The 19,209-nt window shown below is 41.7% G+C and overlaps 1 protein-coding gene across 15 annotated transcripts in view; it reads right to left on the reverse strand.

The window, feature by feature from the left end:
- kif1b (kinesin family member 1B) overlaps window positions 1-18,825 on the reverse strand; it is a 53,337-nt gene extending 34,512 nt beyond the window's left edge. For 8 of the 15 annotated variants that reach the window (XM_034591001.1, XM_034591007.1, XM_034590998.1 and 5 more), the window contains exons 1-10: window positions 18,533-18,820; window positions 17,267-17,420; window positions 3,260-3,336; window positions 2,967-3,146; window positions 2,469-2,537; window positions 1,964-2,142; window positions 1,220-1,331; window positions 636-713; window positions 470-535; window positions 273-290 (exon numbers count right to left, since the gene is read on the reverse strand). In XM_034591001.1, the coding sequence (XP_034446892.1) occupies window positions 273-290; window positions 470-535; window positions 636-713; window positions 1,220-1,331; window positions 1,964-2,142; window positions 2,469-2,537; window positions 2,967-3,146; window positions 3,260-3,336; window positions 17,267-17,372 (885 nt within the window). In that variant the 5' untranslated portion in view covers window positions 17,373-17,420; window positions 18,533-18,820. Of the gene's footprint in view, window positions 1-272; window positions 291-469; window positions 536-635; window positions 714-1,219; window positions 1,332-1,963; window positions 2,143-2,468; window positions 2,538-2,966; window positions 3,147-3,259; window positions 3,337-17,266; window positions 17,421-18,532 lie in introns of those variants that run through there. The other 7 variants (XM_034591008.1, XM_034591002.1, XM_034590997.1 and 4 more) reach the window with 4 other exon arrangements.
- Between the last annotated feature and the right edge of the window lie 384 nt (window positions 18,826-19,209).

Genomic DNA, 19,209 nt, shown 5'->3' on the forward strand with positions numbered 1-19,209 from the left:
ATTAGGGATGGTAATAAAGACTGAACTATATGACAAATCCCTCATGTAACAGACAAGTGAACTGGTAAAATGAATACAGGCCCGTTTGACGCGCTTTTGCTATTGTGCAAGGGTTTTACTGTGCATGGTGCCAAAACGCACAGCACTTAAGGTGATATAATGGTAATGCAAGAAAATGCGTGGTAACTTCAACATTGTTCATAGCAAAAGGCTGTCAAATCCGCCTCATGGGAGGTAGACGAGGTTAGTGGTTGAGCTGTCAAACGGTTTACCTTGCTGGTAGAGTTATCCTGCGTAAGCAAGCATTTACAAGGGCAAGAGAAGAGAAAACAGAGGAGCAGACATTACAGCATGCCAGGCTGATAAACAAACTCCATGAGAGGACAGGGTCAGGTTGTAGAGGGTAGAGATAGGAGGAAGAGGAGGATGAGGTGAAAGAAACAAATAGAAATAGAAATAAAATACTCACCACTTCAGCCAAGGCAGAGATTACCTTCCCTAACGTGGTGAGAGATTTGTTGATGTTTGCTCCCTCCTGCAAACATAGACGAAAAAATATTATTCAAGAGCCCTTAAGGTGATAATATAGTGAACGGTTTGTTAATGCAACCGCTGGGTGATGACGGCAGTCTTACCTTTAGCCTGGTGCCTGTAGCTCCAGTGGAATCTGCTCGTTCGCTACCCGCCAAGTCTACCAGACTAATTTTACTGACCTGGAGGGAGTGAATGTATTTTAGATGCTTATAAATAATGCACATTTGAATTATAACAAACTGAGAGGGGAACTCAGAGAATATTACTGATACGATGACTGCACGAAATACCAAACAAAAATATCTGAAAGGAAGTGAAAACCATTCTAAATGTTACTGTCAAGTGAGATGCAGCCAGGCAGTAAAAATCGGATAGTGTGGCTAAATACAATGGGCATTGTGTGTACAATAACACAGTGGTCTTTGTCTCTCTGCAGTCAAAGGAAATGCCAAAAGTCCAATCTAAAATAGCTCTCTTCTTTCCTTCTCCAATCACCACGACTTAGTGAACCACAGGAGAAATCTTAGCCAACATCAAAGAAGCAAACTGAAAAATAAGCTGTGAGAAAAATAACCTGCCAACAGTGTGGGATCAGAGTCTTAAGTTATAAACATGGTTGCTTGTGAAGAGTTCACAATATAAATTTAAGAATCAGAAGGTGTCTGTCTCTCTAGTTTCCTCTGACCTTTTCTGTGGAGAGGTCTGTCACACTGTCGTGTTTCTTCTGTGTGAAGACGATGGTGAAAACAGCGTGGGACCTGCTGCTGGTTTCATTCATGTTGGTGGCGGCCACAGTTCTGCAGATTAGAACATATGACCACAGTTAGTTAGGGAAATAAAAAATGCATGAGGATGTAACAAACTGAGCTATTTTCCCCTTTTATAATTATTCAGAATTATTAACGCTAAATTCGTAGTCTTGGCTATTACTGGAGTTATCATCCCTGGATTTGACGCCTATTAGGGTGAATTGAGTCTATGGGATTACTTTGTGTGGCGGAGGTGGATAATACTGTGAGGACACCAAACTCAAATGCACAAAGCTCGCTCTGCAGAATAGTCACAGGGGAGATACGGGCTTTACATGCCATGTTCTAGAAATAAGCCTTCTGACTCAGCACAGGAAGATTAAGGCAGGGTTGACTCCTCCCCACAGGAGCTCTCGTGACTTACGCACAGACAGACGCATGTATAAATTACATGCACTCAAGCTTTTACACATATTTCACTGAGAAATGCTCACTACCTAAAATTCAAATCTCAGTCATCCAGGTCGAGCTTGACATGCTGTTTTATTTAAATTTGAACAATATAGGGAAGATTCTGGGAGTCCTCTATAAAACTACGAATATCTTTATCAACAGGGACGATCAACGGAACTAAATCAAAATGATAACTGACTTTATTATTATTATTCCCAAAAAATCACCTGGCCTTGTTGCCTGCATCCATCAGGTCAGCGATGTCTGTGTAGGAGGTGACGGCCAGCTTGGACAGGTCCTCCACGTAGGGGCCAAGTAGAGGGTGTTCTCGCACTCGTAGGTTCCCTTTGTTTTTGGGATTGAGCAAGTCTCGTACCCGTTCACAGTAGATCTCCATGTAACTGACCTAGAAAAGGTTTTTAAAAAAGTTTCAAAAATATCTATTCAGGTGCACCATGGCAACGATACAAAGCAGTGACACAAGGCCGAATACCATAAAATAATAAAATAGCAGGACATTTCTCACTTGTTCTTATTCTAACAGCATATCTACAATAGAATCCCATGCACATGAATAAACAAGATAGTCTGAAAAAAAACGTGTTGAGGAAACTCAGCACCTTTGACCCTTCAGCCAAAATTTGATTGATGTCTGAGCTCTACCAGTGGTTTAATCCGATGCACTGGCTCGACTAAAGGAGATTACAGGTGGTAAAACAGTCTGAGACTCACCTCCACTGAGTAAGAGAGCTCTTCTTTGTTGCTGCCGTCATTGATTTTATCAAATAGATCTTCACAGAGCTGGGAGGCACAAAAGAAGACAGGTTAGTGCAAATTAAGAGCAAGTGGAGAGGTGAGAGGCAGGAACATTAGGGAGGAGATCTGCGGACCATATAAACAAAAACAAGATCTGTACAGATCAGATTTTGTAATTAATTCTAATTAATGAATCGATAAGTATAAAGTATACATATAAGTGGAGCTTCAGTTTTAACATTTTGTTTGGTTAACTGGTAGACTGTTATGTGTGCTTTATAAAAAGTGACTGAGACTATGACTCAGGGGTTGTGTTAAACGTTTCTATCATCCAAGGGAACAAGACTAATAAACACTACAGACTACAAGACAGAAGGCTACTTTAAATAGTACCTAACATACTGTGTGCAAAGTGAGTGTCTTAATCTCTTTGATGCGATTCAGTAAATCAAAAAGATGTGTTGTAGAACAAACCATGGGAATGATTCCTTCCTGGCCCTCCTCCTGCTTGCCCATCATTGTGTAGGATTTGCCAGATCCTGTCTGGCCATAAGCAAAGATGCAAACATTGTAGCCCTCAAAAGCGTGCTGCAGCATTTCTTTGCCAATATCGTTGAACACAAGGTTCTGTGACGCAAAGCTGGGGTCTTCGGGCTGTATGAAAGACAGAGAGGTTACTTACAGAATAAATTCATGGTATTTCAAACTGACACACTCTCATTTGTTGTTATACTGGGCAGTGGAAAAGAGAAGATGTTCAAACTCACCGTAGTGTGTGACCAGTAGGAGTAATCGAAACTGAACGTCTTTGCTGGTTCCTTTGGGGCTTTGGGGTTGAGAATAGCTGTGGAGGCGGAACAAAATTAGTAATGAGGTTGATAACATCTAACAATTACTCTTGTAGTTGTTCTTGTAGTTTCATATTAAAATCATCCTCAGGTTTAATTTATTTATTGTAAGTCATCTACAAGTTTTCCTTCCACCACAATTAACTATCTACCAAAAGTAGCATCAGTGCTGTCAGTCTGGATTATAGCATCTTTAAACAAACGAGTCACTGAAACTGAAGTTTGTCTCCTGGGCTTGTGATTGCTTTATAAAGCTCACAGCAGCTGACATTGTTATCCTTTTATTTTTTGCAAATTCCCTTTCTCTTTCTTGACAATTTGCTTTTATTACTCATAGCCTAGTTACTTGATGAAAGGTCAATAACAGCCAACAAAACTCCCATTCATGTATTTCTTCTAGTCCTAAATAACACATTTTAGTTCCTCAATCAGAGCAACAACAGTTATATGTTTGGAACTAAGGGTCACATGAACCAGCGGTGGACTATGAGCCATTCGCTTTTTTGGGGGGGGAACTGCAACTGCTGTGTCAAGTTTTACCAAACACAGCATCTTTATCCAGCGTCTAATTCATCATGAGCGCTGACAACACACAAATGACAAAGAAAGGGGAGTTTGAGGAGTAACACAGTAGCCTCATACTAATACATCACCTTCCCCCGTTTATCTGCAATAGGGATGATGACACAATATTTCTTCACCATTCCCTAAGGCCACACAGACATTTCTTAATGAGCAAGAATCTGCAGCCATGTCTGGCATGTCATGCCTGTCAACAATACTTGCTGGTAGCCTGGGACTAGTGTTGAAGTTTTCCACACCATGCACTGGATATGTGATGTATGAGAGAGGAGGATGAGAATGATAATTCTCTCTAGGATATTTGTAGATATTTCTAGTATAATCCATCCTTAACCAAGCTATTATTGACCAAAGCTGCTTTGTTCCAGGGCAAATGGGGAGAGTTAGATCAAGAGTTAGCTAAAAAAAATTGGTTTGAGAGACTAAAAGTAATGGGGGCGCGCTCAAGGGCATAGCGACAATCCAAACAGTGTAACAACAGAAAGGAAAGGCAGGGCCAAAGTAAAACTGTGCATCTGCATTTTAAGCAAGAACAATATAATCTGTATATAGAGCATTTTCACTTCTAGCAAATCTCAAGGGTCAGACACAAAGCGGCCATTAGCTTTGTTTCATGCTAATTCTGTGCTCTGCTAATGGGCAAATTAAAGCCAGGTCTGCCTGCTCCACATGAGGGTGCTTGAGTGGCTTTTGCATCAAGATGTCCCAGGCTGAGTGCCTTGTGCGTTCAGAGGATTTCAGCACACTTATCAATAATGCAGGAGATGTGGAGAGACAGGGATTGCATATCGCCCTCCATGGGTCACATGCTGAAAGAAAAGCACAGCGTGTCCTCAGACAGCAGAGCACTAGCTGCTTCATGCTAAATATGTGATGATTATACCAACTCTCATTGTAATGAAACACGGTTAGCGACAACCTAGAACAGGTTAAAACAATGCATTTTTTGTATCCCTTCATACAAACAGACCTATAACAGGTTGAGGTGCACATGCGGAGCAGCAGCTTCCATAATGGGCACTGGAAGAAGATACAGCAAGACAGGTGGCTATATAAAGCCCAATTTCACCTTTGACCTGCCTCCAAAGGGAAATTGGAGCCAGGGCATGAAGAAATGAAGGGGGATTTACGTTACCAGTGACCCTCTATTCTCCTTTCCAGGAATAATCTACTGTGGCTATTAATGAAGGGGCAGCCTAAGCTCTGATTCACTGTCAATCAGGCAACTTAGCAATAAAAACAGAAAGATGATGAGACAGTGCCACATGTGAGGGATTCAGACGGGTCAGCGGACTGACCGTGACAAACTGGCTTTACTGGGAATCACAGCTGTGTGCAGGCAAGACAGGATGTAAGCTTTCTAATCTCAGAGTCTGTCCATTTCCCCTGTTTGATCGAGGGCTGTCGTCAGAGACGGGGGTGGGATGTGATGGTGTATCTAGAAACATCGACTACATGGTGGCAGCAAGTGGGAGACTGCTAAACTACTAAAGGTGAATCATGCTCACGACGTGGCACGATCGTCTCATTCACATGCCCACTCGATTGCTCTCATAACAGACAGCTGCTTCCCCCATGTCATCCTTTCAGCGGATCGTAAGAGTCTATAAAAGGTGTAAAGGCAACGATGCATAAACTAACACACAAAATTTCCTTTCAACTTAAGAACCAGCACCTTTTATAAATAAATCCTGCTATATTGCCATAGAGAAGAACCCTAATATGAAAATATGTAAATAAAGAAGCACTTCATTTGAACACTGAAGCACAGGTATTATTAGTCTCACCCACACAGGTGTCAATGAGGAATTCCTCTGTTTTCCATTTATAGTAATTATTCCCACCAGACCAGAGTCACATCCTGCATGTAAAATGGCAGACGCATTCTGCTGCCTAATAAACAACGTCATCACTCCGTCTTTCTCAACCATGGTAACAGGTATAGGGACAGATTGTGGTTGCCATAACAACCTCAACTTGGCACAGGAGGGGAAGATGCGGCACACTGCGTTCTGTTCTCTCCTGCCTCAAGCATCCCCCATTACTGTGGATATATAAACTATTTATCAACGAGTAATTTCAGGATTCAAATCCTTTAAAAATGCTTTAATACACATTGAGGCACAGTGTGAAAAGCTTTAGGATTTGTAACTAAGACATTAAGCTACTTATCATGTCAGACTCCACAGGCAATAACAGAAACGACTTTTACTCAACAAAAAACCTTTTCAATACGTTGTAAATTGAAAATTTAAGAACAAGAATATTGTCATGAAGCACAAAAGACAAACACTTGTCTTTTGCATATTACAAAGCTGAGGAGGTTTTTCTCCCTTTGCTGGCTGTGTTTTCACCGTCAGTTATCTAATAAATGCAAAAGCACCAAATATTATCTTTAAAAAAAACATCAGCAATAGAGCAACATACTGGACTGTTTTATTATAGTATCATCACCAGCACACACAAAAATGCAAATGTTTGTTTTTACAACATGATCCAGCTTTGTCTTTTCACTTCCTGTTCTTCAGAATATAGGACTATAGTGACACTCCACAGGAGCTCTCCGGTTTTAACTAACTGGTTATCTAACCACATCCTTCTATCTAAATAACATCACTCAGCTGGTTATAACCGGCAGACATTTTGTACTCCAGCGTTCAACATGGGGCCTATAATCCGGTCAGGAAAGCAAAGAGAACTCTCAGTAATTAGGATGTTAGGAGGTCTCGGAGCACCAGATGGGGCCTACAAACTAGCCCCCGTTCACCTGAGACAAGCTGGGAAGCAGAGTGTAAAATGGCTGAGCATCCTCTCCCTTCCAGTAAATCGCTAAGAACCTGATCAACACTGATCGATGCCTGTCCGTGATTGCCGGAAGGCCGTGAAGAGCCTAAATATATACATGCATGAAATGCAAAGGGGAACAAGTGGATGAACTACCGAGGCACTCAGAGAAACTATAGAATCATAATTACCCATGTTTGCTTCTTTCAGCCAGACTGAGGAATTTTAATGGCTTTCCCCAGGGTCTGTATGTATATTGGCAGCAGTGTGATGTAACAGCTGATTTCTGAAGATTACTATTGCATTTATTCCCTCACAGGGCTGCAATTTTCTAGTCAACGCGCACAAACAGTAACAAACGGCTCCAACGATGTGCATCTTTCTCATTTCATATGAAATTATGGGACTATATGATATCAGATTCCTTTCTAAAGGCAGTAGCCACATGCTGTCTTACATTAGTAATGATACATTTAAAGAGGTTATAATTTACCTTATTATCAAAGAAAGAATAATTATCAAATGTATTATACAGGTATGAGAAATACATACAGTATTTAAATGTTGCCTAACCATTGGTTAGCTTTATGCTATCACATTGTCAAGGGAGAAACTGACACCATTGCAGCTCTACTGCTGAGTAGCTCCATACAACATTACAACTGCACACCTGTGCCACAGTTTGTGCATGCATGGTGAGGCAAAGCAGTTGCTGAAATTATCCGATGTTTTCGGCATTAATGCCACATCAACGCTAACATGGTTGTTCAGTCTCAGATAGGGAGCAGAAACGAGCGGATGGGGCACATGCTGGGGTGGCCAGAGAAACGCTCTGCATGCTGTATCCAGTGTCTTCAGCAGAGAGAGTGTGATGGCTTGGTTGCCAGGGCTGCGGCACAGGTGACAGAGTTGTCATTGGATGAAGCTCAAAGCTGCAGGCTAAAAGTAGTGTCTGAGCACTGCTGTGCACATTTGACAAACAGCTGAGCTCGTCGCAGCCACAACACAGGACATACAACATATCCAAAACAGAAACCACCATGTGGTATCTTGATTAGACCCTTGGATAGAGTGCACTTTCACGTCTGGTCAGGGAGATGCCTCTGGGCCTTTAATTTAAAATAAAAATCTACACAGCAATTCAATACTCCTCCTGCTGCCCAAAAAATATTGAAACCTTCAGGGTGGGTAGATGGGTTTGTCTAGCCAGGAGACGCGACCTTTCACACCAGAATCCATTTCATCGTCACAGACTAAGACAAATTACAACTAACTTTCTGTTAATGTTAACAGCCTGTGTTTTAATATCATCAGATGGTCTCCTAAGTCAGAGCAATTACGGAAACTGTAGGGGAAGGCACTAAGTTTGTCCTAATGAATTCTCAGTTTCTACTCAGAAGGCTGAACACGTAATTTTTCTCTTTCTACTGCAAGAGCAGAGGGGGGGAAAAGCAGGAAGACACCAGTACAATGCACTGAATGCAGGGTATTGCAGTTGACAACAGACCCTGCAAAACACATTAGGTAATCTGTTATGACAAGGCTTCATGTGCCCAGTCCCCTCTATCACAATGCCGCTTTTCACACTGCGTCCCCCCCGACACACACTTTAGAAACAGTGTACAATACCTTTATTTAAACAAAAAAGAACTTTAAACTTTTTGTTGGAAAGTGACTCCAGTAAGCTCAATGTAAACTGTGCATTAAAAACAAATAGCAGATTGAAAACCAAGAAACCAGCTTATTGAAAGAAATCCAGTTTGAGCAGTAAATCAGAATATATGATACATGCACTGCAAAACAACGCCCATATTTACTTGCAGTAATCAGATTTAAATCAGAACCACCACATACATGCATCCACAATACATTTCGTACTCTTAATTTGTCTTCTACCCGGAAAATCAATGGTTTGTTCAGAATTCCGAAAACCCTTGAACTTTTACACGCAAAATTAAAGAAAGAAAATGATACATTAAAATTATGTGTTTTGGTTCCTGTCTAGCGAAAAAGCAGTGGGCCAGGGTGCAGTCCTGGCCTATGTGCCAGCTGTTCCAGCTTTGCCTACTGTCTATTTATACAGCAGCAGATGGCGGCTAGTGCTTCACATGCCGACAGACTGTCAGTGACAGGAAGGAATGGACAGATTTCAGCCGCCCAAACCTTTCCGCCAAACTCAAAGCCAAACCATACATTGCTCCAAGCCCACAGACACTGATAGCTAGCAAGTCAGCGAGTGCCTTTGATATTAGCAGCTCACGCAGACTCACTGAGTCCATAATAACAAAGACGTTTCTAGAAGCCACCAGACAGAGGAAACATGCGAAGCCAGCAGGGCTCCATTCAGAAGCTGAACAAACACAGAACTACAACAAAGAGAGAGATGTCAGGCAGTCTCTCAGGGGCATGACATGGATGGTTAAACCCACAAGGCACATAGAACTGGCATAAAATCAGAGGTGAGATAAATATACAAATTACATGCCATGCATGCAAGTGTAATGTCCCATGTGTCGAACCAAATTCTGGACGTGTCTACCAACTTGTCAAATGAACATATTTGTTGTTTGCACCTCAATGCTAAAATAATAAAAAAGATGATACAGGGTCGAGTTTTCAGCTGTTGTCACAGCTCATAGAGGTGAAATGCTTCTCATGAGTCAGGTCTAAGGAGGATATTCTCCTCTTTGCAGGTGCTGCGTCAAAGGTCAAAGGTCTTTCCCAACACATCCTGTGTCATGGAAAGCTAAAGCAATACTTCCACAATTTTAGATGAGTCTGCCATTTTCCAGTTAAAAATAGCACTAGCGTATATACGAACAAAATTTACATTTCAAACTTTCTCAAGTTAAACTTTTAACAATGAACTTTAGCAAACTGGCTCTGCATGTGATTCAAGAAACAATGACAATGCATTTCTTATGTCTGAATATTTTATATTACAATGTGGAATACATTTTTATTCTCAGGTCCAATTTGGTTATCAACATTATGGGTAATAGTAATAATAAATTATTATAATAAATTATTATAATAAATTATTTAAATAAATTAATATATTCACACAAATAATATGCCATAGTAGTACAACTTCTCTGCCACAAGAGAGATGCTGATTTAAACAATCTATGACTTTATAATTCATGCCTAGTTCTAAAAGGTTTTCCAAATATTAGCCATTGCTTCCCATGTTTACATTTACTTAATTCATTTATTTATGTGAAAGCAATGATAAGGAAACTAGCTATTTGCATTAAATTATTCATCTGTTCTTTTCGAAACTGTTCCAAATTAGTTTAAAACCTTGAATCCTGATTAAACACTGTCTGATATTTCTCTCATAACAGCATCATATGATCTAGGCTGAATGGCCTGAGTGTTGACAACAGTGCAGACCGAGCTGTACAAGGGAAATACAGAGCCCCTTACATTCACTGCTCACAAAAGGCACCCATTTTACAGAGCAGTGACCTGGATTTCCTCAACTAGCCTCTGCTCAGAGACTGAGGTCTCGCTTTAAATGCTTTGTGGCTTTATGTAAGCACCATGACATCAACTCTGGCACATGGATCTGTGAAAATCGTACATCTTTTTGTTTCACCCGTGTCTTTAAAATAACAAAAAAGGATCAAAACATGCTGCATCACTCATTTGACATGTTCTGTGAAGCCAGAAAACATTAAGGATGAGCACTGACTGATGCCTCTAGCAAATGTCAGATGACTAACACCTTTTATCCAGTGTTTTCTCTGTGGAGAACAAACATGACGCATGAAATTCTGAGTACCCATGTGTGCGGTTGTCTGTATGTATCAATGTGTATGTGTGTGTACTACTGATTTTAGTTTTCTGCACAGTATTCAAACAGTGGCACGAGACAATTCCATTTTTGAGAGGCAGATGAATCCAGAAGCCTCTTGCCTTATCAGTTTAACTCTCAAAAAGAATACACTGCAAGTGAAATCATGCCCACCACCAAGCTCCCCGTGCCTAGACTGCAAAAGCTTTCCAGTTCGTCTCTGAATTCAGCGCTCAGACTGTGGGAGGAAACCAAACAATGGCGTCTAGAAAGAGAGCTGTGTCGGTGAGGGCACAAACACTAAGGAAACACATTCACTCTCCAGAATGTGGGAAGGTCCAGCCATTTCACCCGACTCAGGCAACAAACCAAAGAGTAGGTACGAGGAGCGAGCCAGGACTGCCACAACTTTAAAACAAATACACCATTATCTGCTTTTCAGCCGTTTTCTAAAAGTGAAGCCAAAGCGTCTCGATTGCCCCCCTGGTGGCTGGCTACAGTATAGGTTACAAACCATGCCTCCTCTATGTTCCAAACGGAATAGTCCATGTGGACGTCAATTTATCGAAGATGGTTTCTGTAATTGTAAGTTGTTCATAACACACTGATTTATGTGCACAGGATATTTGGCTTCATTTTTGGAGAGATGTGTCATCCATCTTTATATACAAACCATCAGCTCAATATTATTTATTTATGTTGTTATTTTGATAGTAATTGTCAACATCAAGGACAGAATTGATGCTTGGGAATACACAGACACACACACGTACTCAATTCCCTGTCCTCTATTCTCAAAAATCAGGTAGTGCTCATTTTGTTCTACAGACAATCTCTTTAACCCTTTCAGCTGTTTGGATGCCTCTGACCAACCAGGATTTCAGTATTTGTCTAAACTGCATTTCACCAGATTAATTGTATTGTTCCACCTTGTTACGTGAGGGAGGGAGGCTGGTTTGCCTCTTATCTCTGGCAGTTACAAACATTAATGGATTTGTTTGGTCTGCAGCCCAGCATCCAATCGAGCGGAGCCCTCTATAGGAACGGCTCCCTAACAGCATCAATATCAGGCCGTTTTTCAGAAGGGTCCATGCTGCAGAACAAGATATTTAATTTGGGCATGATATTTGGATTGTTGCCATTTAAGATTCCCTTGAAATAATCTCTTTATTTAACAATATCGACATTTAAACCCCCAAAAAAATCCTGAAACAATTGAGACAGTGTTTAAAATAACAAAATTATATCATACCATTGGTGTGCATTATTTTAATATGAAAGGATATGGCTTTTGTGGAGACACAAAATGCAAGATAATGACGTTGAATTGACAGACACAGGAATTATAGCTTTTCTTTTTTTTATCTTAAAAGCATGCATTTCTCAGCCACAATCATTATGACTAAAATCTGAGAGTGTATGTGGTTGCCACCTCACGCTGTCTTGCATGTGAATGTTTCTCATGCACGACTTTCACTGTCTCTGCTGCTGTGGCAGCGTTCACATGCCCCCTCCCCCTCTCGACTCAGCTCAGATCGTCTCCTCTCCTCCAATATCCCTTTCTGCAGATGACTCAAACAGTTTCCACTTAGACCCATCACAGGTTGGATCGCAGAGGGGGCCAAAAACAATGGGTGAAATTTTGCAAAGCTCATCTATGGGAAGACATTTAATGAAATGAGATGAGCACTGAAAGGCAACTGCATAATCATCACTTTAGCAAGTATGTTATGTAAAGACCCTTTGCAAAGGCACTACATGGGCCACAGATCTAACAGGACACTATTTTATAGGAGCATAAAAATGCATCAAACCCAATCAAAGAAAACTGCTTGTAATTCTATATGTACTGCTTTTCATTAATAACGACAACTTTCATTTTAGGACATCTGGAGCTGATCCTCAGGCCCTCTGAAGTTGGCAGGGGCCAATAATGTCACTAGTGTTACAGCCTGAGGGTAACATCACTCCGCCAACTATGAAGTCCTCCTCCATGTCTGATGTTTGAAATGTGTAAAAAGTAGGTTTCTATAGACTTCAACAACATGCTAAATCAAAGAGGCATCAAGACTCTACTGTTTAAATATGGGCTCAAACTAAAATGGGAAAAACTGAGTATGTGGTGATGAAGTTATGGAGCAAAACAACCGCAAGAAGCTTGATCAGCAACAAAGCTGAAACCTCAGTTTCGAACATTCCAGCATTCAGCCCATCCCTGACGTGCACTGCCATGCTGCCATGTTGTGGTTAATTAATCATTTCAAAACACTCTCACTACCATTTATCATAAATGTGGGTTTGATACAATGACTGACAGAAAAGTGCAGCTGAAGCAAATTCATTAAATACCAAGATGGCGTTCAAATATTGTGGAGGGGACTGTTTCTTCTCTGCACACAAATTCTTCTCTACTCTGTTTATATTTTCATGATGCTCTGCACTACGTCACACCTTTCCTTGCTCTGATTTGTTAAGGGTCTATCCAACTTTTTTTCAGATGCACTTTGGTCCATAGCTGACAATAGAAATTTAAAATTAACTGAGAGGCTTGACAGCCCTTTGCTAATGGGAATTAGTCTGGTGATGCCAAGCTAAGAAAGGCCACTTTGGCGATACAAACTGTGGTGATGACGTTTGGTTTTAACTGTCAAATATAAAACGAATCGCATGAGCAGAATTTCATCTTAATGTAGACATTATGCCTGTCTCATTCAAAGAAGAATTCAATAATTATGATGCTCTGATAAGAGCATCTAGTAATCCTTAAAAACTTAAATATTGTGGGAAACAGGTCAGTATCTATCCACACATACAACTTGATTTGGTCTACAAGAGCATCCTACCCTTGTAATATTCTATTATTCAGTTTCAATAACAACATCTAGATCACGTCAAAACTTAAATCACTGAGAGCCAAATCTTTATTAGGGTATAAGGGCAGAAATTTAAGAAAGAGCATCATGAGTGCAGCTAGTGTAACTAGAGCTTGTGATATGAAAAGGAAAAGTATACAGAAGTTATGAGTCACTTTTATTATTCATTCAAAATGTTTTTGGAGCATAAGAAAACCAATGCTGTTGCCATGACTACCCACAAAAGAAGACGGCGACAAAAATTAAATTAGAGAGATATGACAAGAGACCGATCTTTGGTATTCTTTCCCACACCCATAATTATACATCCTGGTTATTATTGTGAAAAATACATGCAGAGCTCCCAGCTGTCAATATAATTTTGCAAGACAATGCAAGTCACTTTCTGTTATACTGCTTGTTAGTTGTTCTGAAAACGGTCTGTGCTACACAACATGGATTTGCGCCTCTGGCCCAGAAGTCCTGTGACGCAGCACGAGCTGAGAACAGACACATGCATCTGCCTGTCCTCCCTCCTCATTCAGAGGTCAGTCAGGAATGTGTGACTCTGTGTACGTATTGCTAGTCGGCAAATGTGTGTCATTCCATAACAATCTCAGCATGAGGCAACGAGAAATGCAACACCCTGAGCGGTTGCATATAGGTATGTGTGTACACCTACAAGGGTCACAGGGATTACGGCAGCAGGGCGTGGCAACCTGAGGCAAACCAGCGGATTACTGGTACTAATCAGGTCAATCGGTCCTGTCTGCAGGGTTCAGCGGTGGTATGACCATCCTTCATCCAACCCCATCTCGCTCCCCACTTGTGCTGCCAGCTCTCTCCGCATTGACCACAATTCATTCATACGAGATGGGCTCATTGTCATTTATGCTGTGGTGATGGCCTTTCTCTCATGTGTAACTGACACTGGAGCTCAGCTAATTCCCCCTGTAGGATGTTTGTAAGGTCACATCCACTCAGCCTGAACTGAGACGAGACTCAGCAGAATTGTATCTGAAGGGTGAAGGTTTCATTAACATGGCGACCTTCTGTTTGTTCTAACAATTTATCAATACATTTACTCCTAGCTTAGGGTTGTGTAACATCCAGCACTTGGATAGCGCATAGATCATGTAGGAAATACTCGAGCTGTAGGCAGGTTGGCCTTTTTGGGTGTGGTATTGCTCAAATATAACAGAGTCTCCTTACGCACTGTGTGAGATCTATCAACCATCTTCGGCCATACGTGAGTGGCTGCTCAGTGGCTGACGGGGAACATAACACATGGGTTACACAACGAGAGATCAATGTGGAGAACACATCAGGGGCTCTGATGAAGTCAGGCTTCGGGCGTCCTGGAGCTTTTCAACATTTGGAGCCCCAACGCTAACTGATGCAACAGTCTATCGCGTCACCCCCTTTATTATTTCATTAGCTCTGGTATGTTTAAGAGCTTCCAGTGAAAGAGGCCTTTACTTGTTTCCAGCCTGCCCGTAGAGGCCTTAGACACATTTCCTGCACACTGGATAATCAATTTGCTACCCCTGTGCCTGCGCCCTATCCTTGACAACCTTCCATGCATAGTGAAAAGGGGAGAGAGCAAGGGAGAGAGAGAGAGAGAGAGAGAGAGAGACAACATACTCTGCCCTTGCCCCCAAGCTCTCTCTTTCTCTGTGCTGTTGACACACAGACAGACACATATACCCTTGAGCGAGTCACCACAATAAGGGGAGTGCCACGGCTTTATCCGCACATCTGCCAAACATCTCCAAGCTGACCAAGCAATTCCACTAAACATCTCTTTTCTGTCAGGCAGCTTTGTCCAGTTTATTTGCTAGTCATCACTACATACTCCCTAATATAACAGACATACACATGTATTGCAGACACTGTAAAGGGTTTGAATTTATTGTGATTGCAGCAACATGTTGAAACTGTGTTGTGGCAAAGTATGACATACGAAACAAATTATCACACAAAGTTGTGATAGTCATAAAAATGTATTAGACAGGGGCTAACATAACCAAATTCATCTGTTTTGGACAATGTGGTTTGATAATACTCCTAACAGAATACGGAAAACACACAGTCATGAAAAAAAACCTTAACAATCACTGTGCAACAGAAGCTAAACAATGTATAAAATAAAGGTAATGTGCACATTACTTGAGAAATGATATAAAATGTAAATATTAAATAATTCTATCATTACTTGCTGTAATCATAAAAATCATAATTAAGTGTGGCCATCCATTAAATAAGGCCTCTCAAACGTACCACTGTTCCCTTGTTTAGACAACAAATGTAAGTTACATGTGACTTTTGTAAATAGTGATACACGCTAAGTGTGAGGGTATCCGGAATAGCATGGCTACTAAGTACATTTTCACATTGCATGTCAGATAACCTCAACTACTGTACGCACTGGCTCCATTGAAGCTCTCAGCGTCCTAATAAGACAGCATTCCCAGCATACCATCTGCAATGAAGTACTGATGAAGGGAAGGAGTATGGCCGTCTGCCAGCCCCCCTTTCTGCTCTGCAATCTGCCCATGTGATAGGATGTAGAGTAAGCAGTACTGCAGCCTTCTCCTCTCCCCTTGCTCACACACTCACTAACCTCCCCAAAACACTGCATATTCCACTGCAGTTCTGCTACAAACCACGAGTCACCCTCCAGCACCTCTGAATGACATTGACATAATGAAAACCCAGGGATATGGAGGAAACGTACTGGGGGATTTGACACAAAGCTTCTCTTTGGTAGAGTACGAGAGATAAAGGACAAGTGAGCCATAACTGGTTGGGACACTTGATCTTATGGAAGATTCATAAAGGCTTAGTCTAACAAGCCCAATAAGACAGACAGTCAAAAGTCAGGCCAAATAAGAGAGCCTGCTGGAAGAACCGGTTTCTTCTGTCACATGCTGTCTTGTTAAAGTCATTAAATACTTCCAATGCCAATATAGCCGTGAGGGGAAATGGGACATACTGCACAGGAAAGAGTACGAAGGCAGCTAGCACTTCCCAGTACCTGATGACTCAGTCACATGTGAGCAGGCGGAACGACAATAATAGACACCACATTCAGCTTTTTATGCCCCTTCACAGATTCCACAATACCAACAGAACAGCAGGGGATCATCACAGATTTACACCATCAAACTCGAAACGTACTTTGCATGTACATATATTATAACCCCAACCCTATATAACAAAAATCTGATCTCAGTCTCTAGTTTATTTCAGTACATTCATCTTTCTATGATCAATTTTATATTTTAAGGATATCTACACGACATCATCTTATCACTCCTACCACTATATTGTCAATAATGAAACAAATCTGAGGGAAATGCAATATTTACATCATTTTTATCTAACACACATTTCCTCTGGAAGTGACAATAAAATAAAAAAAGCAGCGCACTGTGTAAATGATTCACTACAGGTCGTAATACTGCAAATGTTTCTACAATCTCTTCACAAACTGTTTGTGTTCACTAAGAGATAACAAAACTACAAAGCAACATGCGTATCAACTGTGTGACCAAGCCTTGATAAATTGGGGGTTTGCAGACCAGAGTGTGTGTGTGACAAACCCCCAGGTCTCCCAGTATGAACCAACTCAGCGTTTCTCACACACAGACAGAGACTCCTTGGGTATGCAGGCCCATTCAAAGGAGGAGGAATTCCACCCTGTAAGCCTTTTCTTCTCTTTCAAGCTGTTTGTCCCCAACCGTCCACTATTCAGTTTGCTCATTCTACTGTTCACTGCTAAGACCCCTGAAGGAAGACCACGTGGGTGCATGTGCGGTATACCAAGCCTCCCTTTGCAGAGAGGCCACCCCATAAATTTAAATTTAAGAAACAGTATCATTGTGTGGATGCCAGTGGACTACTTACTTGTGGTGTTGCCTTGCATCTGAATTATACATTTTGAATCCTTGCCCATCTCCCTGGAGTTGAAGGGCCGAACTCGAACGGCGACTTTTACAGACGCCCCAGACATGATTGCAGCTTAGGACCGGCTCCCAATAAGAATCCTTATATATCCCTCCTATAGGAAACACAGAAAAAGAGATGTTTGCATTGATTTTTATAGAAAATATTTAAAAAAATAAAAGGAATGGAACAGAGGATGTAAATCAAACACCATCAGAGTCCACCGCCTCTTCATTTCCAGTAACAGTCCACAACAAATATGGCCGACCAAAGCCAGTGAAGAGCTTTAATATTTTGTAAACAGCAGCTGATCAAACATTCAACAGTTACCTAAAGGCGGCGTTTGATGCATTCAACTCCACGGTAGGTGCGAAATACGCTTTTGCCAATTAAAATGTGAATACAGCATTAATCGATTTGCATGCAGAGGGAGCATAATTGATATTTTCTATTGAAATAAGTTTGCAATATGTCGACAGTCAATTTAAGCGAATACACAGGGCAAATATCTGCTGTTTTCCACGTCCTTGCAGTCAGCCATACTGGCTGAAGCATACGCCCATGAAATTCTATCTCCTCCTGTTTGGTGTGGGCTACAGCGGGTTCCTGAGCTGGGCCTGTGCGCTGCATCCAGCAGTGTCCATCCATCCTGCGCACACAAAGAGCTTTAAACCGTCATGTTTAAAGAAAACATTAAATTCGCCCATGTTCGGGGGGAAGTAGGCTAATCCTCCGCCGCTGCATGATGATGTTGTGGAACAGTGCAGGGAGGAGTTGTCATGATTGTTTGAGCAGCACACACTTCGACACATTGTTCCCGGTACGTGAGAGGGGGCAATAGTTTGCTTTGAATCCTAATGGATGCAGTATTTCATACATTTCAACCGCTACTATGCAGTTTTTTTTACTGTAAGCTAGCGTTTAGCCATGTTGAATGGATGGCTTCAGTTTCGATCTAACGTTACGAGACGGAAGCTCCTGTGTTTCCCTGTCCAGCCATTTACAAAATACTGTAAACAACTAGCATTTAACACTTTGTCAATTAAATAGGAATATTTAACTGTGAGCACAACCGGGAGTATGCAGCGGTCCAAGCGCACGTCTCGGTGACCATTAGCTAACACACACTGCCTCACCTGCTAATAACAAACGCCTGGAATTCATCTGCAGAGACGAGCTGGTCCACAACAACCGAGACAACAGATTCAGGAATAGAACTTTACTCACGTCTGAGGTTGATCGCCGCGACACCAGCAGCAGCTGAGCAGTGAGAAGTAACGGTAGCTAGCGGGGCGTCGATGGTGATGAGAGTGTGCGAGTGTTTTTATATCAAAATCTGCCAAAACTGATAGAAAGTCCACTTGGATGAAAAACACCCATTCTAGCGGTGTCTTCCGCCGGATGGAGCTGAGATTGCGACCTCGACGAGTTTCTTTCCCCGTTCAGATAATGTGTATAAATAAAAAACCCGGCGGGCGTCTCTCTGCACAGGAGGAGAAGAAGAGAACTGATAGATCGACTTGATTTAAAGAGATTACGTCAACTTGCTCTCGCCGACCTCTGACCGACAGGCCGGCGAGCCAATGAGCGGAGAGACGTCGGTGACTAACGCGACGTAGAGCCAATAGTAATCCTCAGATTGGGCAGGGAGAAGAGGGGGGGCGGGGCCTCTTCTTGTCTTCTGCTTTTTTTTTTACGAACGTGACGTCACACTGCAGGATTTCTACCCACCCAGCACGGCTGTCACCGCAACACGCAGGGTCACCGCGAAGAGCGCCGCCTAGCGACCATGTCTCCTCTCAGCAAAATAAATAAATAAATAGCTGCTGATACCGGCCTGCGTTTCATTACCATCACAATTTATACATTCCTGTTCTGCATTCATGTGAAGTGCCATAAGGCCT

The sequence above is a fragment of the Hippoglossus hippoglossus genome, chromosome 7 (genome assembly GCF_009819705.1).
Source record: "Hippoglossus hippoglossus isolate fHipHip1 chromosome 7, fHipHip1.pri, whole genome shotgun sequence".
Classification (NCBI taxonomy): Eukaryota; Metazoa; Chordata; class Actinopteri; order Pleuronectiformes; family Pleuronectidae; genus Hippoglossus; species Hippoglossus hippoglossus.